Genomic DNA, 23,921 nt, shown 5'->3' with positions numbered 1-23,921 from the left:
CAAGTTGGGCAGCTCAACTCGTGTTTCTTTTCTCGGAAATGTAATCGAAATGTTCGGCGACGTTCAATTTTACAAGGACGTCCCCAACAGGACAAGAACAACCCCATAATTCTCACCACCGAGGTCGCCCTTGTGGCAAGTGCTCGTCAAGACGAGACGTTGAAGCGTATACATGATGCAAATTCTCTCAGCCTAAGGGCTGAGGGTAGCTTCAGCTTGAGGATGTTTTTCGGATATTTGTGAAATCTGGACGGAAAATGTGTACATTGTTTCTAAATAAATACGTAGACTGCTACGGGAAAAGACAAACGGCAAAAGTTCTCTATTTTTTAATTGAGACATTTCGCCGTTTCTACTCGTTAAAAAAAGAGTTAGAAACGTGGTGAGCCGTACATTTTACCCGGGCAGCCTGCATCAAGAAATAGGCAAGCCGTGAAGACAGTTCGTTCACTGGGAAGTATGTAGAGAGAAGAAAGCAGCTTTTGCATTGAGCAGCACCAAGTTGATGATCAGTTGGTGATCAGTGATCACCAACTTGATGCTGGTCAATGCGAAAGCTTCTTTTTCTTTCTACAGGCTTCCCAGTGAACGAACTGTCTTCACGGCTGATCACTGATCAGCACAAAGAGGCGATCAGTGTTGAGTATTTATCTGTGGGTCCAACAGATGTAGAGTTGCGCATGAAGTGCTGGGGTGCAATTGCTATGAAGCTAATCTAATAAGAGCAACGCAAGTATGACTTGGGCATACAGAAGGCTGAGAGACCTCGTGCGCGAAGACCCTCGAGCAGTGCTACTGTTTGCCTCTCTCCTGATCTTGAAGTTCATGTAGCCATTTCTAACGGGAGCCTCTAAATGGATAGAAACTCCCTGTCATTACACTCTGCAGACGCCCACGTGCATCAAGTTCTTCATCCCGGCAGGGCCAGAGCTAGGCCCAAAATGAGGGGGCTTCAGCCCCCTCCCTCGTCAGGGGGCTACCCCGCACAGCTCCATCGAAGTTGGTCACATTACTACTAAATTGACGAACGTGCTCATCCAATAAACGTCTTGCACGCGTCCTCATGGTAGTGCAATGCCTTATAGTTTCGGGGTGCTACTTCGTTGCGAGTATACTTCACTGATTTCTGAGTAATTCCACATAAATCTTACTTTTGAGTTAGGAAAGCTGCCACGTCCGTCATCGCCCCCCCAACCAAGCCAATGTCGTACAAGGTTCATCGAGCGGCTATTGTTGACGCACTCGACCACATCGGTCTACGCAGCAGGGCCAAAACACATTTAGGCAGAGGATCGGGCTCCCGAATGGCAGACCTTGGGGGGTGCCAGTGAAGCTCAGATACGGCGCCTAGGGAGGTGGAATCCTCAGGCGATGGAGAAAGGTTACCTCACCTCGCTACCGCGAGAAGCAATGCGAACGCTTGCGGGCTTGAACGAGGAAGAGGTAGTTATTTGCTGGCGCGTACTTGCGTTGATCCTCCCCAAGCTCTTCAGAAACGTATTTTTCCGTTGGTGGAGGAGTGGCAGTCGAAGATGACTTCAGGTGAATGTGAACAGTCAATCGCGGCTGGTGGTTTTCTCGAGCTGCTTCAGTATCTGCGCACCGTAATTCTGCAGGATGCTGCCATTTTGTCCGAGCAAATGCCGGGACATCCGATTTGGAACAATGAGATCTTCAAGAGCGATCATTTTGAACAATTCCAGCTGGAAATGAAGAATGTCATGAACCACGTTAGTGACCCCACCGAGCGTCAGCTTAAGAAAGCCATGCCCGCGCTGAAGTCGACGCTCGATGGTGTTCGACAGGAGATGAGAGCATCATTGAGTGGTATTCGAAATAGCTTGGACGCGGTTGGTGAAAGTGTAGCAGATGTCATGGAAGTTCTTGCCCCACTCAGGAATGGATCAGCATTTGTGGAAGTTAAGATCGTGAATGGCTTACAATCGACAACCCCCAGCGCCACCCAAGCCGCCTCCGGAGCTAGCTACACCGAGTGACCCCTCTGCGATTACCAGTTACAGACTCAGTCGAGGCATTCAATCGGTTCGTGAGTTGTGGACCGAATGGACATGCGGCCTCCCTGGTGGTTATGCAGTTGAAAAGCTGGAGTAACAGCTCGGTACCAAGTGGTGTGACCATCACGAGAGACGCTTCTTCAACCGACGACGAAAAACTATTGATCTTGTAAAGATCATCGCTAGCTGGGTTTGCAACCACGAGGCGTTCGACAAATATCAGGCAGTCGAAGAGGCGATTAAGCGTGTTGACAGCATCCGCTGTATTCGCAAAAAAGATCGCTCAATTGAGTGTCTCAAACGTCGAGTGTGGCCTAATCTGTACACGATGCTAGCAACCTCTGGACAATTCCGGAAGAAGGGCGCTGGTGGCTCTAAGCAGTAGATCTGTTTGGTGCTGTACTGGAAGCAAACCGACTTGGAGGACCTCGCACGAAAGATCCCAAAGCTGGACGAGAGCGATACTGCCAACCGGCATTTCGTGACCGGTGGAAGCCTTCGCGATTTTTTGATGGCGGTGGCTGCTTCTAGAGCTCTAATTGAAGCAGCATTGGGTGAACTCACTTTGGATGTAGCAACATTGCTGATCAGACCGCGTGGATGCAGCTCAGACCAGCAGATTGACCGCATTCGGATGATGGGGGTTGCAAACCCTACAAGCGTCGATCATTATATCCGTCCGTTGTTTTGGAGACCGTGTATAACGTCGGTGATGGCGATGAGACACCTGATAGATACGGTGAAACCCGACTATTTCCAAAAGCTTCTTGCTCTGGCGAAAGACTTGGACGACGATAAACTACATGGCGCTGTGCTCGAATACTTGTTCCGCTCGCTTTTACGCCACCATCATTCAACTCGCATATCGTAATTTAAGTACGACAATGTAAATCGGAGTAGTGTTCGGAACTTTGAGAGCATCATGATGGCGGATACAGGTACGGTAAAACTCGACCGTTCGATCGAGTCGCGCGAGCCGCCACTATTCCAGCGCTCGGGTGAGACGATTGAAGACTTCGTAGCGGTGATAGAGAGGTGGGCTGCAAACCCTGCCGAGATGGACTACTGGATCCCTGCGTCCAGCGCGTGTCCAACAATAGATGCTGTCGCGAAGTGGAAGTTTACGAGCGACTCGGTGGACTCGTCTACAATGGGGCCCACGGTGGAGCGTTTATGCTTGCTCCAGATGACGAAGGCCATTAAACACAAGTGCGACGAAACGATCCTTTGGAAATTTGCGAAGACATTCCTAGAAAAGCGAAAGCAAGTGTGTTTCATGGTCCTTCTGTGGGACGATGATTTCGACCGGAGTGCGATAACTCAACGTTGGTCGTTCAGATTGGATCCAGTGGTGATCACGTTGGACGAGGGCAGGGCCAGCATTCCCCTGTACGTTGCGGCGGCTCAAATGGATGAAGACTCGTTTTACGGTTGAGCTTCGCATCGATCCATACCAAGCATGATTTCTACATGTAGTCGTCGTATTACGTAGTACAATAGAAATAGTGAACCGGGTCAAGCGGCAATTTCTTAAGAACATTTTTAATGCTAAATTTTTAAGAACATTTTTAATGCTACTAATACCGGGAGGCAGGGCTCCCGAGTACGTTGTACGTCGCTCATCGCCATCGATACTTGGAAAACGGCCTCAAGCTCACTGGGACGTGCTGAACGGTGGCCTTAACCCTATTATGGTTGGTGGTCCTAAAACCTTGCAATATGCTTGGTTTTACAAATTTAATCCAATCAAATCACCCCTCTATTGATTTTGACCTATTATATCACTTGCGTAAAACCAAGCATATTGCGAGGTTTTACAACAATAATTGCAATAATTATTGGTAAACCCCTGCAAAATGATATATTATGCTGCGGGGTGCGGAGCAAAACCAAGGATTTATGCATGTTTTACACTTTACTATAGGGACTTCGGTATACAAAATCCAAGTATAATATTGATCACTAAAGGGTTAAGTGGCAAAAGACTGCCTCAAATTGCTCAAAACCGGTCGCACTCCGTGAAATCGTCTGGAATAACGTCTCGAACGCGTACATATCACAGCACGGTATCCCTGGGCTTCGCATTTCGCCTGTAGCGGAGCCTTCCATGAATACCATATATAAGCCTGTGCTGGAAGCTTTGCAAGTACTCCCAAAGGACAAGAACGAACGCGAGATTTCTTGGGCTTTGTTTTCGCTATTTTCGAGCATCACTTCGACGGAGCTGAAGCAATTCAAGATCCCGGGCGAACATTTTCTCGCAAGCCCCGAGGGGAGGGTGGATGCCTATGGGAAAGCTGACTTTATTATTCGCAATGGCGATAATTTTGTCAGCATAGTGGAGGCCAAGAAACCTCAAACTGTAGTCACGTTGGTGGCCCTTTCAAGCAGCCTGGAATTCCGCAGGTAGTTGTGGGGATGGAACTCCTCAATACTCAAAGCAACGGTGTCCTCGCAAATGGTATTCAGACTGATTACTGTTCTTGGACATTTATGCGGATCATGTACCCGGATGACCATGATGGCTCGCCTACGATCCTGTACGACACCGATAATCTTGTTGAGAGCGCCAGGGATACTCCACGAAAACATAATCTTGAGCGCATTGTTGGTAAGATCGTGTCCGTTCTTTCTACGTCTCTGCTTCCTCCATCGTGAGTTGATCCGCAGACGAAGGTTGCAAACGGGTTATGGAGACAAAAGATACAATTTTTCGACTCGCGTATTTCAATCAAAAGCTGCTATCACGATAAGTCACGAAGTCGCAAGTCTTACTCATACCGAATTCACAAGCATTTTGTTCAGTGGCGGATGAAGCTTGGTGTTCTGTTTCCCATGCTCGTCGTCGAGTTTGAAGTGCTACGAGTTTATATAAGGGTGAGTCGCTCATTCGACTGCTTAACCCCTCATTCACCAGAAACTTGCGCGAAATTAAAATCATGGCGCACGTCAGATCTTTCGTCATGTTTTTAACTTAGTGTTTGTATTAGCTCATATTAAGTGCGAATAATAGTCCCGCTTATATGCATGTATCCCAAAGTTTTGGTTCCGCACCTCCGACATATCTCCGATATGCGAAATCGAAATCGCAACAGAATCACTAGAAATTCGTCTGTACTTGTCGGAGGTGGCGACAAAATGTGTTGTGTCGCAGAGCAGATGTGCATACATAGACAATGAAAAACGCTACTAACATACCGTACAGATATGCATAGGCGACAAGGTTACGACCAGCAATGCAAAACCTGGAAGGCGAGAACAAGGCGTACGTATCTAGTTCCGCAGACGGGTTTCACTATAACTTACAGAATTATTATCAACTCGCCAGAAGTTCTGCAAAAAATGTGAGCGGGAAGCCCGCGGAAGGTGTGTACTTGGCCAGCCGGAGGAAGTCGCACCGCCAAGTGAGATGCAGCAACCGCAATCGCTATGCAACACGAACTTGCACACGTTCGACCTACTAAGAATCTATGTTGCGTACTTGCAGGTAGTTTCCGCGCTGGCCGCGAGGAGGAATCCCGCGGAGAGTGTACTCGGCCGCCGGAGGGAGTCGCACCGGCAAGTGAGATGCAGCAACCGCAATCGATGTGCATCGCGAACGTGTTCACTTCCGGCCTCCTAGCGGTCCGTTGAGTGCTCCCAGGTGGGTCTCGCAATGACCAAGAGCCGCAGGCGACTTGGTGGCGAGTAGTTGATACGGACGTGTCGGCCGGACCGCGAAGTGAGCTTGCAGCAACCGCAATCGGCATGCATCGCGAACATGGTTACCGTACTCGTTGCGAACGCGTAGGTGCGGCTGTGTCACGGGTACCGATGATTTTTACGTAAAAATGACTTTTTACTTTTTACGTATTGGCGTCGCCTATCCGTCACATCATACATAGCCCAAGAGGGTTTAATTCATCGTCCCTCCTCGCCAGGAAACCCACGGGCACCGCCCCTTCCCATTTCCAGATTTTGCTGTCGAGCGAGATGCCGGCACGATACCGTTATCCATCGTCAGACGACGACGCAGAAGAAGAAACCAAGGGAGACCTCGGGCCTGTCGCTTGCGCCCACACACGGGACGCCCTGGAGATGCAGTCACCCAGTCGGGGGTTGGCGACGACGAAGGCATCGCGACGCAGCCCGACGACCCGGCCCTGACCCAGCTCAACGCGGACGGTGAGGCACGGTGTCGAAATGACAATCAGCTACGAGCCGAAGAAGTCAGGGCATCACAGGGCCACACGACGGGTCAGTCACAACCTCCGGAGCTTACGCACCAAATTGATGCCCGCCGCAAACAACTTCTGCTGCGGATAAGCACCGCCAAGGTGACACCCCGGGGCAGGACGGTTCTGCAGAAGCTTCCAAGGCGTCCGGAGCCCCTAAGACACGACCATCTACTGAGACGGACACACCTTCCTCATCTGCTGCCAGCTCCTCAGACGAGTGTAGCGAGCCAGAGAGTGATCGCATCGTGCCAACCATGGGGCAAGTGGTACAGCACGAGATCCCACGCTTGCAGAAAGAGTTGACCAAAGCAATCCAGCACCAGCACCAGCACCAAGTTTTATGCGAGGGATGACGAGCAATCTCATTACCTGTTCAAGCCAACCAAGCCTTCATCTCCAAGCAACCACGAATGGCGGGATATTACCAAGTAATGGGCTTATTCATGTCACCACTGCCTACCAACAGGACGGCTTCGGAGTCGACACAAGCCTGGACGGGCCCTACCAAACGTCTCACGCACATCCACGCTCTTGGGGATACGCTAACAGACACCCGTTTTAACTTCAACACGTATTCTATAAAGTCTACCTAACGCGTACAAGCACACCCACAACGTTTAGAGCACTATGTACTACAATCGAAGTTGTACCACTGTACCATGCAGAAGTTTCACAGATATGCAATTTGCAGATTTGCAGCATACCTTGTACTTTAAACTTTTATAAGGGTTCTAGTGCGCAAGCATGTAAGCGTTAACACATACGTACCTATCTCGTATGTTTCACTTTTAAACATACAGGTAGATGTCGTTTATACTTTAGACGCAGAAGTGTACTTGTTCGTCCAACACCGGACGATTTTAGTCTTGTACTTCCACCAATGAGCCTCCAAGTAGGCCGCCAAAACCGGAGACAAGTCTTTCAAAATCACGCATTGCAATTCAAAGTCACTTTCAGTGCTTGCTTCCACTGCCCTATAGAAGAATGGCATGAAGACCTCGGTCTGCCAAGTATTTTCCCACTTATCTTGGCCAGGAAGGGGGTTCTCCTCTTGAACCTGGCCGAGAACGCTGCGAACCTTTGCCAATACGAATACATACTATGTGAGTCATCAATTATATCGCTTTGTGACGTAGATGTTTGTAGATCTTGCGATATAAGCAAGGTCCAGGAAACAACTACATGGTATCGGTGGCAACAACCAGCCTCCATTTCAACATTACCGACCTTTTGAGAAGTACTTCAGTCGTAAAAGATGTAATATTCGTATAGACACGCAGGTAGCCTCTTGCCAGGAACTAATCTAACAAAAATTGCATGTCGAGGGCCGCCGTGGCCAGGGGGGACGGCCAATTTGGCGTCTGATGGGGACGGGCTCGGTTGGAGGTGGCAAATGCTCAGATGTGGTTGACGTAGACCATACATATGGCCCAGAACTGGTAAATGTTTCTTGCCAAGTCGCCAAACCAGTCTGAAATGAATATGAGGGAGCTGCAGGACTTGGCTGTGCAATCGGCGGAGAGGCTGGAAATGCTGTGGATCGAGCTGGAAAGCCACCGGGTCTGGTAAAGTCGCCGTGTAACCAGGCATATGCTGTGTATCTGGTGTGATCTCGCGGACAAAGGTTGAAACCAGGCGCGAAGCCAATATCGAACCCGACCACACCAAGACTTTGAGCTGGGAAGTTATGCGCATGTCTCCTGAGATCGGACCCGGTGTGATTGCCATGCAGCGACACTTCGTTGGCTGCCAGCAGTAAACCGGTAGCTGAATCATCTACATGCACTGTAGCCGCACTGCTCACTTGTGGACGCTTCTGGCGCACACGCCTATCCTTGAATCTTAAATTGGACCCATTAACTCCAGGCACACTGAGTCCGTAAGCCGCACGTCCACAGATTATGTGGGCACAAGACAGGAACTTCTTATAGAAAAGACATGAGCACTCAAACGTACTCAGGTGCACCGCCCACCCGCCTCGTGGCATGCCAACGTGGTGCGCGCGGCGTACAGACCATTTCACAGCTTCCTGATAGAACTTGGCAGCGGTAGCCTTTTCTGCATCTGTTAAACACTCGGGCGATATGATGACAGGAGTTTTGACGTTGCTGGGGGCCTCCAACTCGTCAAGGTCAGACAGTTCGGGGCGGTCTTCCAAATGATCACCGCAATGATACAGCACGCGAACAACCGACTTCTCGGTCGTAGCGTAAACGACGACTCGGTTGGTCGACACTAACGTTCGGGCCAGCTGCTTGGCAACTTGAGGCGGGGCGTTTGGTCCAGATGCCATGGGAGGTGGTACACACAGCGAATAATCTTCTGCAATCGTCAGTAGCTTCATCAACAAACGGCGCGTATCCGCTGCCTTGCGCTGCGTATAGCGCTTGATGCTGGCATTAAACACTTCACATGGGTTGTTGGTTGTAGCGTACCCCCCTGGAGAGTGATAAATCTGCCATCTCCAGAAGCGGCTATGAATCCATTGTGCCGCGAAATATGTCAAAAAGACGTGCAACCTTCTATCGCATTGCCACTCTTGAGATACACGCCCCCACACCTCCCAAAATTCGGTTTGGTTGAGTGTGTAGTGCATGTCAAGAATACCACGATACACCATAGCTCGCACCGAATCTGGTAAGTGTCGCACTCGCTTGCGTACATTGTACATCACGTGGAAGAAACACATCAGGTACGGACAGGTTGCACATTCTGCAACATCCCGCAGTCCGTTCAATTGGGCCTCTTCGGCGTCGCCCATTATCACGTCAACTCGAAGTGGTCTTTTCATGTGGGTCCTGAAAATTCGTGCGAAAGCTCCAATCGATTCGTAATATTCGCGTCGGGTCCTTTGGTTAACAATGAAAAGCGCGGCTAGGTGGTAGCTTCGGTGGCGATCGGTGAAACCGCACGTAACAACAGGGTAACCGATGTCGCTCAGCTTGAAAGTAGCGTCCAAGTGAAAAATGAGAAATGCTTCGCGATCCTGTAGCGAACTGATGTTTTGCGTTAGCTTCAAGCTCGTGATTCCAAGTATCAACGGTTCATCATCTTCCCCGTTCCCAACAAAAGGGAAGCCGTGCTCATCTTCACGATTTCCAAACACAAACGCGGTGTCGGGATCCACTCCAGCAACGAAGGCCTTCGCCTTCACTAACTCCTTCGTCCTGACAATAGAGTTGTTAGACCCCTGCAGCCATCGATTGTACTTGACACTACGCAGAACTTGAGGGCACGTCGGAAACCCAAGCACTGGAGTCGGTATTTCAGGTGCACGAAGCATGTTGCTCCAGATTAAGCGTGGTGGTACCGCGTTTTCGTCCATTCGCTGGATGTAGTCGCGCATTTCACGTGTCACCTTGGCGCGAGGAGGTAACGAACACGCTATGTCTTCACGCGCGTGTGGCTGGCCATTTGTGTACGCAATCCACCGCTTCGAAGTCGGGCACTCATGCACTTTCCAGAGCGTTGCACATTTAACAGTTCCTTTGCAGTTTGGACTCTGACAGCGAAGGCGCCGCTCAGCCATCGAGTGGTCCCCGGGGCAAATCATACACCAGCGCGTCCTCACCCAAAATATGGCAGAACAGCAAAATCGCTACCAGCGAAACTTGACTAACGCATCTTCGCCTTAGAACTCGGCTAACTTCGTCCAGGTGTGGTTTGGAGACATCTGAGGTGGGGACAGCTGCAGCTAGGTTCTCCGCAAACTCTCGAAAGGTACTGGCCTGTTGTGTTGTGTGGGGAGCTGTTGGCCGACAGTATTCTCGTGTAGATTACACCAAGGTTATGAAATTCGAATATTTGAAAGTCTGAGCGTCAGATTAACACGCGCGAGTTATTGTGAATCAAGAAATTCAGATTAACTCGCGCGAGTTATTGTGAATCAAGGGGTTTAAGCTGAGCCACCTACACGTTAGCGCTGGTCATCGCCGCGGTCAACGTTTTGTATGCTTGTCGTGCTTTGAAATACTGTAGAAATACCAGCCAGTTCAGCAACCAGCTTTGCAACCGTCATCTCATTGGTTAAAAATGGAGTACCAGGTAATGTGTCACTTTGCTCCAGCCCTTTGAGGTTGCTTTATGAGCAACGCGCTGTGAAATGAGCTGAATAACTCTTGTGCATGTAGTACTGACTGCGAGAACCTCTTTGCAATACACTAGCGTCGCTCTCGTAGGTGCAGTACCGACCGCGAGAACTGGTCACGGCCTTGTACTCCTTGAACGCCTTAACTTTCTTCAACAGAGCGGCAACAGCTCACGCGTGCAGGCAGTACTGCTGCGGGGTCCTTCCATACCGATTTCATGAGTCTGTAGCCGCGGGACGGCTTCCATTTCACGCAGATTGCTACTGTGCGGTAGGTCTGGCGGGCTGGCTTTTATTTGTGGAAGATGTCTGAAATGATGACACAGTTTACTTGCGTTCTCTCATCTCAGTGAGAGCTGGATAGAGTGTGCCTCTGATTCTACCTAGTAGCCGTAGATGAGGAACTGGTAGAGGTAGCCTGCATGAAATCGTACGGGTTGTGCAGCAGCACCAGGAGGGTGCGGAGCTAGCTCTACGGGTAGCCCCGCCGCCATAACAGGCCTTCGGCTCCGACGTGACCTCCTACTACGTGCAGGTACGACAGTATGAGCTGGTTCGACCAGCCATGGAAAGCTCCAGGCCGCCGTAGGCGGTGCCACGGCTTGCCACGGTGATAAACGCTTTGCAACCCTGCATAAACGAATTCACTTGTGTTTTGTATACTGTCTCCCATACGGCGTCGTTTTGCTACCGTGACTTGCAGTTTGTATAGGAGTTGAGTTGCAAAGCAACAATCCTGGTCGATACCATGCAGCTGGCCAATCAGAGGTGGCGATTTCTAGAAATACAACCTGGGTTGCAAATGGCCGGTAAGGTACCGGTATTAACAGCTCTGGCAATGAGACAGAGCAACAGATCAAGCTTGGGAACTGACAATCTGGCTACCGGTACCGGTACGATGCTTGAGAAAGTACAGTTAGAATGTGCAGGTTGCTAGTGACCGGAAAAGTGGTTGTTGACGATCACTTTCCAGCTGTTGTGGTTGTTCTCGTCTTTTTTAGATTGCCATTGTCCCAAAGAAGGTTGTTTGTGGTCCAAAGTTGGTACACTGGCGACCCCGACTCATCACCCACGAGGAGGACAGGCACGTGTACAGATAAATACGGCAACGCAAAACCCGGCACACATATGTTGTACTTTTTACATAAGTAATTCAGATAGCCAATCAACTTCGGGATTTACACTTGACATTTGTATTCCATATGGTTTTAAGGACTTTCTATAAATTTGTGTGTACTTTATGCTCCGTTACGTGTACTTTATGTCATTGCCTTGTACAATCTCTATCGTTCCTGACAGAGAATTCTGGCACATTTACTATGGAGAATGCCATTCAGTGGTGCCGGATTTATCCGTCGTTGTCTGTACACGTTTAATACATGTACAGGCGTCCCCGGGCTAGTCCCGGCTGTACAACTGCATATTTTAATGTACCTCGCACAGGAAGTACAACAAGCTCTCAAGATTTGCGCGCTACTTCTGCAAACGTATTAATTTAGATGAATGTACAGCGATACCTACTGCGACAAGTGGCACGTTGCGGGAATACCTCCACCGTAACTTCGTTCCAGCTGTGAAGCTTTGCCATATTTAGCGTCTAAAATGGTCGGCAAAATAACTGCAAAGCACAATAACATCTTCAAGGAAAACATACAGCGTCGCAATCGCTGAAGTCGTTATTGCTCGTGATCATGAGCTTGGAAAGAGGCTGGATGGACGCGCGCGGTGGCTGCAAACCATAATCTAGCAGAGCGAAGGTCTTCGACACGCTCCAATTTACCAGCAACCAGCAACACAAGGAATAAACCTGGCCTCTGCCATGCTGCTCTACCCTGCCATCGCCTTGGCGTTGGCTCTCGGACAAGTGTCTGCGGCAACTAACCTAACCTGGACACCTTGCCCCCTCACAAGTGACAAATCCATTGACGGTAGTTCCAGGGATAATAAGGCGGAATGCACCATGTACGCTGCGCCGCTGTGCCACCCCGGGATCTGCGAAACGCCCGACTCGGCCATCTCGACAGTTGATGTATTCGTGAGGCGAATTCCCGCTGCGAACCGACAACCCGATGTAGCTCCAAACGTGTGGCTTGTTCAGGGTGGCCCGTACTACTGGGACTCTCTGCGTAAGTACTGCAAGACCGTTGGAGCACGTGATGATTTCAAGGACTAACGTTTGCTGTGGACGGTTGTGTTCCAGTGGACATTCCGATGCTGATACTGTATAACCAACTGAAGGGCGAGGCGAACGTGTACACGATGGACTACCGCGGGACTGGACAGAGTACGCCCTTGAAGTGTGCGGCCCAAGCCAAGTCGTCAAGCGTGGTCGATCTGGATCTGGAACTGGTCCCTGCATGTGCAAAGGAACTCGAGGAGAAGTACGGGGACCTCGCGGCCTTCTCGACCACCAGCGCTGCCATGGACCTGACGACTTTCATCTCGAAGTATGGCAACGATTTCAGTACGACCTTGTACGGAGTGAGCTACGGTACGATCTGGGTGGAGCGCGTGATGCATCTCAATCCTCCGGAGGTGACGGGGTACGTTCTGGACAGGGCCATCACGACGTCGCTGGATAACTTCTACAGCCTATCGGATGTAGATGGCGCGTTCGATGAGGTTGCCGACTCGTTCATGGCTTTGTGCTCAGAAGACAGCTCGTGCAACGCGCGCTTCAAGAAGAACGGACTTAAGGCCACTCTGCAACAATTGATGATGAAACTCGACAAGAATCCGAAAGCGACGTGTGCCAAGTTGCTGAGAAGTGTACAAAGCGGCCAGGACGAGGACCCGCCATCGTTTGTGCTTCGCTATCTGCTGGGTCAACTACTTCTAATCATGGATTTGCGAACGCTCATCCCGCCAATCGTATACCGATTGTTCCGTTGCGCGAAGAAGGACGTCGCCGTTTTGACCAAGGTCATTGAGACCGTTAACCAGCTCTTGAACGGCGCCGCCAAGGGTACTGGCTCCGAATCCATCGTGCTGAATATGCTCGTGGACTTCTCGGAGATATGGGAAGCGCCTTCACCCTCCGCTCAGGAGCTCAGGACACGCTTCGAAGGTACGAGTATGAACAGCTTGCCGACGTACAAGGATGTACCCTCGTACTGCGCGTTCTCTAAGGAAAAGTCGCCCACGTGCAACAAGCTCAAGGTCGGCAACTACGAAGGGAACGGCATCATTTACGAGCGCGACGAGTACTGGAACAAGGCCGCCAAAATCCCCGAGAAAGCCAACGTGTTGCTTATGAGCGATGGACTGGATCCGATATCGTCTCCGAAGTATGCACAGGCCTTGTTGAAGGCTCTTGACGGCCAGAAGAAGGAGCTCGTCACCTTCAAGTACGGGTCCGGTGACAGTCTCATCGACAGCAATAACGAGCCAGCTTGTCGTATGTACGTCCTTTCCTCTTTCGTGCAGCACGATGGCGACTTGACCAAGCTGAACAAGACGTGCCTTGGGGACGAGGCGGCATTTAGCTGGACGATACCGGAGGTTTACCAATACCCGATCTTGAGCACTAAGGACGCGTACGACGGTGAGTTCGACCCGAGCTTGAGTGCCGATGAGGCGTCTAGCGATGCCGGCGACTCATCTGGCTCAATGGAAGAAGACTCGCCTGGTCAGGCTTAAGCCTCAATTGATTCAGCCAGCAACAGTTACAGCATCTCTTCATCCGAAGTCGAGGACATGAGCGCAGCGGTCGAAAAGTCACGGGTGGCGGAACGGGGCCTGCGCTGGAAAGGTTTTGGGCCCTGGCGGACAGCAAGTCGGTAGGCGGAGTGCGTTTCTTGGAAGATGGCAGTAAATGAGTCGGTGGCGGATTGTGCAGCATAAAACTGTCGGGCATTCGGTAGGCTTCGCGATCACTCATTGACATGTGAATACACAAGCCCGTAGATTTGTATTCCGTTGCGTGTCGACAACGAACGCTTTCACCAACTTTGTCGTGGAGAGCTCCCATCTTCTCTGCTTACTCGTGACCCACAAAAGAAGATCCGAGGTTAGTTCGAAGTACTGCGTAATATATGTAGCACTGTACTACTTCGTATTGTGCTTTGCACGAACTTTGGCATGCGAGTAAGGGCTCTAAACCAACGAGCAAATCCTTCCCGGTGTTCATATCTCGCAGCCTAACTCTAAGTTAAAGTTAAGCTAATCAACCGCCAGTACCAAGCACAACGCAGAGCAAGAACGGAGCGGTTGCCACTGCAAGAATAAATCGGTTGTCGCTGCAAGAAAACAAACTGATAAGGTCCCAATAGAATGGCGCCAACTCCTTGCATAATAGTAAGCACCGATTTCGGCGGGGACGTTTTCTTCTTCGCTCTCTTCGTCGTGGCCTTGCGCGTTAAACCAAGCTCGAATTTCAGAGCACGGCATATAGTAGCAGTAGAAAATATCTACTAGAAATGTTTGGATGTGCAAGAAACGCTGACTTTAAAGCTGCTTGCAGCTCCTCGATATAAAAACAGGGATGTTCTTCAATATTGTAGATGTAGTTCAGTACGATAGATCGCCAACGCATGTCAATCATCGACTAGAAAGCAATCAGACAAAGCGAGTGAGTTAGAATTAGAATGTCAGGGCCGTAGTATTGTCGGATTTACTCCAGCCATTCAACGAAAGTGAGCATAACTCAACGTTAACTCGTTGTCTTAGCAGCTATTCTATCTTAAATCGACGAGTTAGCCTCCTAACTCAATGATGGGTTAATCACCGTGATTTGCTAAAACAACGAATTACGTCGTTGTTTAGACAGAAGGCATGCAAGGCACAATAATACATGTAGTTATATTACGAATAATTGCAAATTATCACAAACTCGTAAACATTGCTTCATGGGCCATGATCATGGCGCGGCTTAGCTTGTTCACGTAATGCTGATGGGGCAGTACTGTAATACGTTGGAGCAGTTCTACTGTTGTCTTTTTATCCATGACGAACGCGGTTGACGGCCTCTCCGGTAAGTTTCAGCTGATAGTCCACCAGAATGCCAGATCGCACGGAGTTCGTCGTCGAAACAAGAACGCCCAACAGGTCTGCGACGTCTTCCAACCTCATACCTCGGTTATTCCATGCCTGAAACAGGTGATGCTGCAGGGTCTTCGCGACCTTCTTCGCCTTCGAGGTGTTCATGAGTTTTTGGCAAAGCACCGCTATATCTGCTTCCGAGTGTGTCTCCCGCAACTTCGCGTAAATGAAGTCATCCGGATACCAGAAGTTTGCCTTCTTCGCTTTTCTGTACTTGGCAATGACTGTGAACCACTTGAGGCGGCGGAGCTGCTGTCGTCAAGCCTTCCAGCCGCAATGTCTAGCTTCTGGAAAAGTTCGTCGAGCTCTTTTGCAGACCAGCCCCATCTCCTCTCTTCGTCTCTCGAGTCGTAGGACCACAGCAGCCGCTCCAACGCAGCTTGGTTCTGATCGGCTGCGCGGGGGTTCGGGTTCGCGTCGGTGACTTGGTCGGCTTGTCGGCGGGCTACGGCAGCATTGATCTCCCAGAGAAGGAAAATGACAGCCAGCAACACAATGCGTTGGGCAAACATAGCTGCTGCCCTGGGAGATTCTTGGTACAGCTATTGGGAGCTTCGCAAAATGAGAAGTGAGAGCAAGACGGCGGGGCACTCAACAAGCTCGTACAGTACCAGCCAGTCAAAAGTGCGCGATACAGTGCACGACGTGTATCCTGGGATGAACGAAACCTGGCTAACTGTAAAGTAATGACTGCATCACACCTTCTACGAGCCCGAGCCCGTCAACTTCAAAAGTGGGCTCCCCCTAATACGAGAGCCAAAAGTCGCACAAAATGGGCTCCCTCATGGTAAGTACGAGATCAAGGAGCCCTGGTTCGTCCCCAGATTTAGCTTCAAATCTATGACGGGCTCTTCATAGTAATATCTGATTGGTCAATTTTACCTAGACTTAAGGCGAGCAACTTCGCGTGATCGATTCGCCACGCTAGAAGATCGAGCCCAAAGATCACCACACTAGAAGATCTCGCGCCGCTCATATGTGTACAGCCGCTCCGAGGTCACCCCAGCGTCGCCGATCGTCCTTCCTTCCCCTCAAGGAGGAGCCCTCTTTCCTATGCCTTTTCAGGTTAGAACCTGGCGATACTTCAATGACGGCCAATCATCAGCGAGATAGTTAACACAGGTGAGGGGGGAGCCCTTAATGAGGGTTCACAGTCTGGAGGGCTCCTTTCACTTAACCTATTGAACTCAAGAGCCCAGGAGCCCGAGCTCGCGACTTTTTGGGTTCACCCAAGAGCCCAGGAGCCCGGCTCTCCCCAGGGCTCGTAGAAAGTAATGACCCTCCGGGTCTGTTGCTGAGATCATCGAGGCGCTGTCTGCCTCGGCCTCTGCATCGGGTTCTGGTTCCGTCTCATTTGCTGAAGCCTTCAAGATGCTGTCGCCTGGATCGTCACGGCCGTCCTTCGGCTCTGCAAGGACATTGCGGTCGTCCCGTGAGTCTTCGGTGGCAGACGTCTCCATCTCAGTGTCGTCGAGTGCATCTTCGAATTCTTCGGCTACCGTCACCGTTGGCTCCGGCGCATCATACGAGCTTGCAACGCCCCTCACTGCTAAGAGCTCCGTCGTGCCGGTGTACCGCAACTGGGTGGGACCTCGCTCCGTCCAAGGCGACAGCGCATGCTGGCGTGAGGCGCACGTTATGAAGAAATGCCCCTCGAACTACGACCGCAACGAGAAGGCCAACACGTGCTGGGCCGAATGCCCCATTGAGTACCCGGTGGAGTGCGGCATGGAGTGCATCCGCCAGTACGACGACTGCGGACGCGAGGTGCTGTACAAGGTCGGCTCCGTGTTCAACGTCGGCATCAACGGCGTCATGGACAACTGGTTCGGCAAGTTCTCGGAAATGGCCAAGGGCGTGCGGACCGCCGTCATGTGCTCCTGCATGATTGTGGGTGAGCTCCGGGCACTTAACCGCTACATCCGCTCCATTGAAGCTGCGGACCCCGAGGCGTCTCAAGACAAGATCATGGCGCTGCTCTATCAGTCGAACGCTGTGGTGGTTGAACTGCCTATTACGATCAAGCTGTGTATGGGCGGAAAAACAACCCGCCAATGGTGGCTGGCGGACCGCATCATGGCCACTTCGCAGTTCATTCTGTCCCAGGTTCTGGCCCACGACGACAGCCTCATTACGAGTTGGGAGATCACCAAGGGCGAGATCGGATACCTCAAGGACGCTCTCAGGTCCAACTCGACGTGCGGCCACGACCTGCAAGGCCTCATGGAGCGCACGTGGTCGACCGTCGAGGCCTTGAGGGAGCAGAACCCCGGCGTTACCAAGGACGAGCTGCGCGTCAAGATCCAGGACACGGACATCGTCAAGACGGACATCGCCACGGTGACCAGCAACTGCATGGAGCTACTGATCTCCCAGTCCGACGAGAAGACGGCCTACACCACGCGCGACAAGCTGCGCAAGACCTTCGGTGTCGTCATCAACAACCTCATCACAACGGGCAAGAGCGACAACGGCACGTCCTACAAGGCCATGGAGTACGCGTACAAGGTGATGAACCAGGGCCTCAACTTCTGGGTCGTCACGGGCTTCGACATGAGCGGCGTCTCGAGTTTCATCTCCGAGTACTTCCAGTCCATCTGCGGCCCGACGCAGTTCATGGGCGAGATCGACGACGGCACGCACCCGGACACGCTGGGGCTCAACATGACCCAGAAGGCGTTCAAGAACAGCACCATGTCCTTGACCAAGAAGGGCGACGGCCAGGTGATCATCAACTTCCAGAGCACCGACACCAAGAACGTGACGGTCAACATTATGTCTGGAGGCGACAAGATCGACGAAATCGACGTCGCTGCCTGTGGGAAAGCCACGTGGAAGTCAACTGTGGAGAAGCTGGGCGGCCGGACGCTGTATCTGGATCGCTGGCGTCCTGGTTTCCTGGGTCTTCCTGGCACCGGAGGTGCTCTTTGATGCTGTGGGTCCCTCATGCAGCTGAAGGCATTGTCTGTTGAGTCGGCCATTGACCATGTTTCAAAGGTCAAAACTCTCGTGAGTCACACAACACTACATCGGTATAACGCGCACGTGTTGACTCAACACATGTTACGGTAGACCATAACGAAATCATCGATGACTTGAGCACGTCTGATTCAGACGTGCCCAAGTCATCGATCATTTCGAGACGGTCTGAAGCGGTACAACGAAGAAAGAAGGGGATGTCAGATGAAGGTTCAAGGAAAGCTTGACGTCGCACTTCTCGGGAACCAGAGCTTCGTAGAGGTACTCTTGAAGCTGTCCACAACAACTTTAGTGCCACTGATATCAGCTCGAAGCTTTTCCGGGTTCGAAGACGATACCTATCAATTTAGGTTGAAGAGAACTACTGTAAACTGCACTTGGTCGACTCACTGGTAGCGACTGCTCCTACCTGTTGTCGGAACGTGCGCCGACTGCAACAGGATGGCTGCTTCTGCCCCATCGCTCCATTGAAGCCCACCGGTTTTTCCGACTTGTTCACGATGCTCAATACCAGGGACTTCCTGGAGGGCGGCGTGTATGTGTCTAACTCTTAGAGCGTGTTCGCTACGCAGCTGGAGATGGATATCTGCAGGGAGTTGGTGCAGGGAGTTGGTGCATCTCCATCTCCAGCTTGTTCGCTACAACAGAGCGCATCTAGGTAACATTAGCCAATCACAGTGCAACTGCAACGACTCGCTTTACTTTGCTGTTTCTTCGTCGGCCGAGAACACTGTGCCCGAGACACCGGACGCGTGGCAAGATGGACCAAGCTGCCCCGAGAGCTGCGCCTCCGTTCCCGTCAGCCAGTGGCGACCTCGTGCTGACTGCTGCCAGTTTGGACATACCTGCCTCTGATGTTGCTCTTTCCCAGACTGTGTATGCGACACCGGCCACTACTCAAACGGAATCAGAAGAAAAAGACTAATACTGGTGAAACGTCTATCGCTACGAAGCAACCCTCCTTTGCGTGGACGACTGCAGCAGCTGATGCTCTGCAGCGGGCTCGTTTTGACACGCTCAAGCATCGTTTTCAGGGCACCAGAAGCGCGAAACAGCTTGCCGCCGCCTGGATGTTAGTCTCCGCAGAAACGTATCTAGTCTCGGGGCTCGAGGTGAAACCCCACCAGTGCAAGTCAAAGGTAAAGTACAAGGCCATCTATGATAACGTGTAGGATTTCTAATTGATTTTGTAAAAAGTAAAGCGCGGCTGCAACTTTCTTCTCAAAGCTATGCTGCCGTACTTTGGTAGCAGCAAACAGAACACCTTGATCTCGTAGTAAACCAGCAACCCGTAGGAAAGTCGGCTTGGTGCAGCGAAGATTCCAATCCAACTTGCATACGCGGCTGACTGTAGCATGAGGTCACGGTACGAATCTGTTCCTTAGGGCCTCGCGGCGCATCGTCGGATTCTCCTGATAGGAGGACTGCAACCTGTGCGACAGCTGAGCATGTAGCAACCAGTACAGCTTCCTCTTCGTCCATTGTGTGTGCGGCTGAACTGCCTCAATCTCCAGCTACTTTCTCCTTCTCCACGTCTGGGAGCTGGAGAAGGAGACGGGGTAATTCTCCAGTTGTCACGTTGTGAACTAAACTATTTTGACCAATCAAAAGACAAGAAATAGAGTTGATGAGAGGCCATCTCCATCTCCATCTCCAGCTACCTAGCGATTCGCTAGTAGCGAACACGCTCTTAGAGCGTGCAGAAGAAGGCGGAAGGACACGGCAAGCAGCTGTCGATGATGATCACCCACGAGTAAAGGACGATAACAACCTCAGATTTGTACAACAGCAACCACACCAAACGGGCACGAGCAACCATAGCACGATCGACGATTGGGAAATGGACAGGTCGGTAGCTACATACAGAGCGACTCGCTCTGGGAAATGGACTGGTCAAAAGCTAGAGCGACTCGCTCTGAGCGAGACAACAATATTATTGAGAGCATGCGCGCGCAGGTACATGTAACACCTGCGCAAGAAATGTAATTAGGATGCCATGGTACTTATATTTATAGGATTTTACTCTTCTTATTTGCTACGTTGGCCGCGCGGATAATACGCTGATGTAGAAGCGCACGGTAGTTTTCGACATTGAATTTGTCGGAGCGCAACTTATCCATTGATCCACGTAGCGTATGCGGGCGATCTTTCATAATCGCTGTGGATATCTTTTCGATGAAGTAGAGCAGATAAATTTCACAATCAACAGAGTTTTGCTGCTGAGGCTTGGTAGGGGGGGCGTGAAAACTCCATTTAACCGACCCCACCGGAGCTGTTTCTGGGACCCGCTCTTTCGCCAACCACCACTGCATCAAAGAAAACACGTTTGCCGTGTCATGCGCTTCTGTAGCAGAATTAACGTGATACAGCCGAATGACGCCCCCCTGCAGGGGATTCTCAACCGCAAGAAAGCTCCAGTGACTATTACCGTTGACTGGAAGAATAACAAACCGGTACGATACCCAGTCAAATTTCCCTATGTGACCAGCGAGGCGCTCGTCCCTTGCAGCTTTCTCCTTTGTTCTTTTCACGGAATGGCTTCTCCCGAGGCATGCAACCATGCACAAAATAATCAACGGCGGACTCTGTCAAAGTCTGATGCGGCATTAGGCTGTCCAGGTCCTCGCGATAGATTCAGCTCGTATCATCACCACACGTCCACTCCAATATTGGCTTCTGCTTCCGCGACCTGGTAGCAGACTGCCTCCGAGGCAAAGAAGTCTTCTTAGCAGCTGTAGGCACCTCATACTCGCTCTCTTCGGACTCGTTACAATCCATACTCTCGCTACTGCTATCGCTTTCATCCGATCCAGCGCTATCGTAGCTGTCTTCATCGCTGTCTTCATCGCTGTCTTCATCTCCACAGCCATCGAAGGGTACAGCGCCGTCACCGGGGGTTACACCATTATCTTGCTCGAGCTCACTGTCCTCACCAGGGGTTACGCCGCCATCACGAGTGGTTACACCATCATCCCTAGTGGTTACTCCATCATTTTGACCACGCTCGCTGTCGACACCAGGGGTTACGCCTCCAGCACCTCCATTCTCCTCGTGCTCACTGTCATCGCCACGGGTTACACCACCACCACCTGAGGTTGCACCGCCGTCAGTAGAGGGTAAACCGCCATCGTCAGGGGGTACACGTGCTGTGTAGCGTTGGATAAACCGTTTTACCCATGTTGCTTGGGACTCTGGAATATCAAAATCCGAGTTGAACTCTTCCAGGCTCCGGCAATAAAACATCACATCGTCAAACGTCCCGTTGTCCTCCATAAGCTCATGAAGGTATTCGATTACTCTCCATTCGTCCGGCTTCATCTTGTGTTTTCGTCCTCCGCCTTCGTTGCGCTTGCGATCTGAGCCAACCTCTTTGTCACAAACATCCCAGTAGCGTTTCACCCAGCCTCTCAAAGTCGATTCCTTGACCTCAAGCTCGACAGCGGCTTCTTCTTGAGTCCAATCTGGGTTATCTACTTTCCAGCGCCTAAGAAGCGCAAGCTTCTCCTTCTCAGTGCGATTCACACACACCCGCCTCTTCATTCGGAAAAGGGGGAAGGGAGGGGGAATTCTCGAATGATAGTCAGCCGTATATGGCCAATCATTTTAGGTATCAGATTTAATCAGATCAAGAGTAAATATCAAACCATGGGCCAGACGAGCTCGTCTTCACGCCAGGTCTCGTCCTCGTCGCAGGTCACTTCATACGCAAGGTTTTGCCAATCTTGGTACTGTCGATTAGTCGCCAGCACGAAGCGGGGCGCAGGCGGAAACACATCGGAGGGTGCCCACCAACCTACGTTCTGGTTCAGATGCCATCTGCAGACTAGTGACGGAACCTCAGGAAACACGGAGCCAAGAGCATTCATCACGGCCAATTCACGATCGGTTAGATTGACCGATGGAAGTTGGATAACATGCTCGTCAATCAATTCGCGAAATCGCATCAAAAACCAAGTGCAGTCATTGTTTTTTTGTCCAGGTAAGAAAAACTGCGCCACGGGCAGAACAGTATTCATTCCAGTCATCGCGATGACGTTCACTAGTGGCAGGTCGTACTTTTTTGTCTTGAACGTACCATCCATTATCAGAACATCGCAGTGTAACTTGTACAGGCGAAGTGTAGCAGATGCGCCCACAGCAAATACAGAAGCTCGTTTGTGGCTGGGTTGACCTCATATCTGAAGAAAAACTTGTGATTGTTCAACAGAGAAAAAAGAGCTTCAAGCGGGGTCTGCGTCGCCATGGCCTGCTTCCTCGCCCTCATTTTGAGGTTTCCGATATCTTTCGGGAGCACAAGAGAACCAGGGGTGCTGTGGAGGATGGCCGCTCGAATCTTGGTCACTGGAATACCGACAGCTGTCTGACCGACAATAGTTTCCTCCATACTCTGTTGAGTAAGCGATAGAGCTGCTGCAGCACGCTGCCGGTGTGCGGTGTGGACACGAACATCGTCTACCGCAGGGTGATTGTGTACCTCGCTGTTATCACGAGTGTGTACAATTTTCCAAGGTCCCTCGATGTCAGACTTAGAGACCGCGCACATTTTAAACCGCATGGGGCATCCACAACGCTTCGAGCCACGCATGGACCTCTGTCGCTCGCTATCCACCAAATGCTGCGTGCACTTTGGCCACCCTGCTCGATCACACTCATAGTTGCACGCCCACACAATTTTGGTACCAGGTAAATACCGAACCCGTCGTCGAGAGACGTTGTAATGGTGCTCCAATGTCCACTGATGTATCGCTGCCTCCGCTGCATCGTGCGATTCGTACGTAAGCTGAGGTGGTGGCGGAAGAATGTAGATTTCGTCCACCATACGAAGGTGGGTTCCACTCATTCCGATCTCACCGGACTCCGTTTGCACTACTTCATCCGCATCGACCACCGCTAAGTTGCCGAGACGCTTTTCCTCCTCATTAAGCGGATGAGTACAAACCAAAGCCAGCAATTTGTCGTCAACCCAGTCCAACTCCGAATCTATTTCATCACAGACAGGTAGATCATCGTCCAAATTGAAGTCAGGAAAGTCGAATTCGTGGACGTCGTTGGAGATGTTGAAGTCTTCTCGTATCAAGTCCATGATAGAGTCTTCGTCTTCGCCATCACTTTCCCAATCTCCGTCGTCGTCAGAATTCTCAAGGTACGCCTCAGCGTTCACGCTAGCGGCTACTCCATCGCTATCAACGTCGAAATTACCCAGAACGCTAAAACTCAGGTCACTGACATCAACCGAGACACCGGCCGAAACTCCAGCCGAGACACTAGCTGAGAACTCACTTGCTGCGCAGCCGACAAAAGCTGCCTCGTAGTGAGCATCAGAGTGGCGGTAAGGCATTAATACTCGCGTCTGGATAGGTGTTGTTGTTCGTAGTGCGTTGGTCTGCCGACACCACGTTGGATGCTGGATGTGGTAGTAATGCACGTTTCGGAGTAGATGTTGGTGTTCTTAGAGTAGTGCCTGCCGACAACGCGGGTGAAGCGATGCTGGGGGGTGATAAGACGAAGAAGCACTGCCAGCTCTAGTGTCTTATCGGGTACAACTATGTTTATAACATGTGACAGCCAGGTAATTACCTCGTA

At 51.1% G+C, this 23,921-nt stretch overlaps 9 protein-coding genes across 9 annotated transcripts; 4 read left to right on the top strand and 5 right to left on the bottom strand.

Annotated features, from left to right (window-relative positions):
- Positions 1-3,072: 3,072 nt before the first annotated feature.
- PHYSODRAFT_533165 (hypothetical protein) lies at positions 3,073-3,450 on the top strand (the record flags this gene model as incomplete). Its single annotated transcript, XM_009540503.1, has 1 exon — positions 3,073-3,450. One exon carries the CDS (start codon positions 3,073-3,075, stop codon positions 3,448-3,450), a length of 378 nt encoding a protein of 125 aa, XP_009538798.1.
- Positions 3,451-8,042: 4,592 nt separating this feature from the next.
- Positions 8,043-8,318, bottom strand: PHYSODRAFT_438468 (hypothetical protein; the record flags this gene model as incomplete). Its single annotated transcript, XM_009540502.1, has 1 exon — positions 8,043-8,318. A coding segment is annotated over one exon (276 nt), but the record flags the coding sequence as incomplete, so codon positions are not given.
- A 312-nt stretch (positions 8,319-8,630) lies between these two features.
- PHYSODRAFT_380762 (hypothetical protein) lies at positions 8,631-9,377 on the bottom strand (the record flags this gene model as incomplete). The annotated part of the gene is made up of 1 exon (XM_009540501.1): positions 8,631-9,377. A coding segment is annotated over one exon (747 nt), but the record flags the coding sequence as incomplete, so codon positions are not given.
- A 6-nt stretch (positions 9,378-9,383) lies between these two features.
- PHYSODRAFT_382053 (hypothetical protein) lies at positions 9,384-9,827 on the bottom strand (the record flags this gene model as incomplete). The annotated part of the gene is made up of 1 exon (XM_009540500.1): positions 9,384-9,827. A coding segment is annotated over one exon (444 nt), but the record flags the coding sequence as incomplete, so codon positions are not given.
- A 2,452-nt stretch (positions 9,828-12,279) lies between these two features.
- PHYSODRAFT_342129 (hypothetical protein) lies at positions 12,280-13,958 on the top strand (the record flags this gene model as incomplete). Its single annotated transcript, XM_009540499.1, has 2 exons — positions 12,280-12,445; positions 12,520-13,958. 2 exons carry the CDS (start codon positions 12,280-12,282, stop codon positions 13,956-13,958), a joined length of 1,605 nt encoding a protein of 534 aa, XP_009538794.1.
- A 1,299-nt stretch (positions 13,959-15,257) lies between these two features.
- On the bottom strand, positions 15,258-15,871 carry PHYSODRAFT_289201 (hypothetical protein; the record flags this gene model as incomplete). Its single annotated transcript, XM_009540498.1, has 2 exons — positions 15,258-15,562; positions 15,595-15,871. 2 exons carry the CDS (start codon positions 15,869-15,871, stop codon positions 15,258-15,260), a joined length of 582 nt encoding a protein of 193 aa, XP_009538793.1.
- An 859-nt stretch (positions 15,872-16,730) lies between these two features.
- Positions 16,731-18,290, top strand: PHYSODRAFT_342128 (hypothetical protein; the record flags this gene model as incomplete). The annotated part of the gene is made up of 1 exon (XM_009540497.1): positions 16,731-18,290. The coding sequence occupies one exon, from the start codon at positions 16,731-16,733 to the stop codon at positions 18,288-18,290; it is 1,560 nt and encodes a 519-aa protein (XP_009538792.1).
- Positions 18,291-19,300: 1,010 nt separating this feature from the next.
- Positions 19,301-19,480, top strand: PHYSODRAFT_377090 (hypothetical protein; the record flags this gene model as incomplete). The annotated part of the gene is made up of 1 exon (XM_009540496.1): positions 19,301-19,480. A coding segment is annotated over one exon (180 nt), but the record flags the coding sequence as incomplete, so codon positions are not given.
- Positions 19,481-20,422: 942 nt separating this feature from the next.
- On the bottom strand, positions 20,423-21,845 carry PHYSODRAFT_444135 (hypothetical protein; the record flags this gene model as incomplete). The annotated part of the gene is made up of 2 exons (XM_009540495.1): positions 20,423-20,626; positions 21,636-21,845. Coding segments are annotated over 2 exons (414 nt in total), but the record flags the coding sequence as incomplete, so codon positions are not given.
- Positions 21,846-23,921: the final 2,076 nt, after the last annotated feature.

Source organism: Phytophthora sojae (genome assembly GCF_000149755.1).
Source record: "Phytophthora sojae unplaced genomic scaffold PHYSOscaffold_15, whole genome shotgun sequence".
NCBI classification, from domain to species: domain Eukaryota; phylum Oomycota; class Peronosporomycetes; order Peronosporales; family Peronosporaceae; genus Phytophthora; species Phytophthora sojae.
The sequence above is the reverse complement of the archived record's forward strand: the minus strand, read 5'-3'. Positions and strand labels throughout refer to the sequence as shown.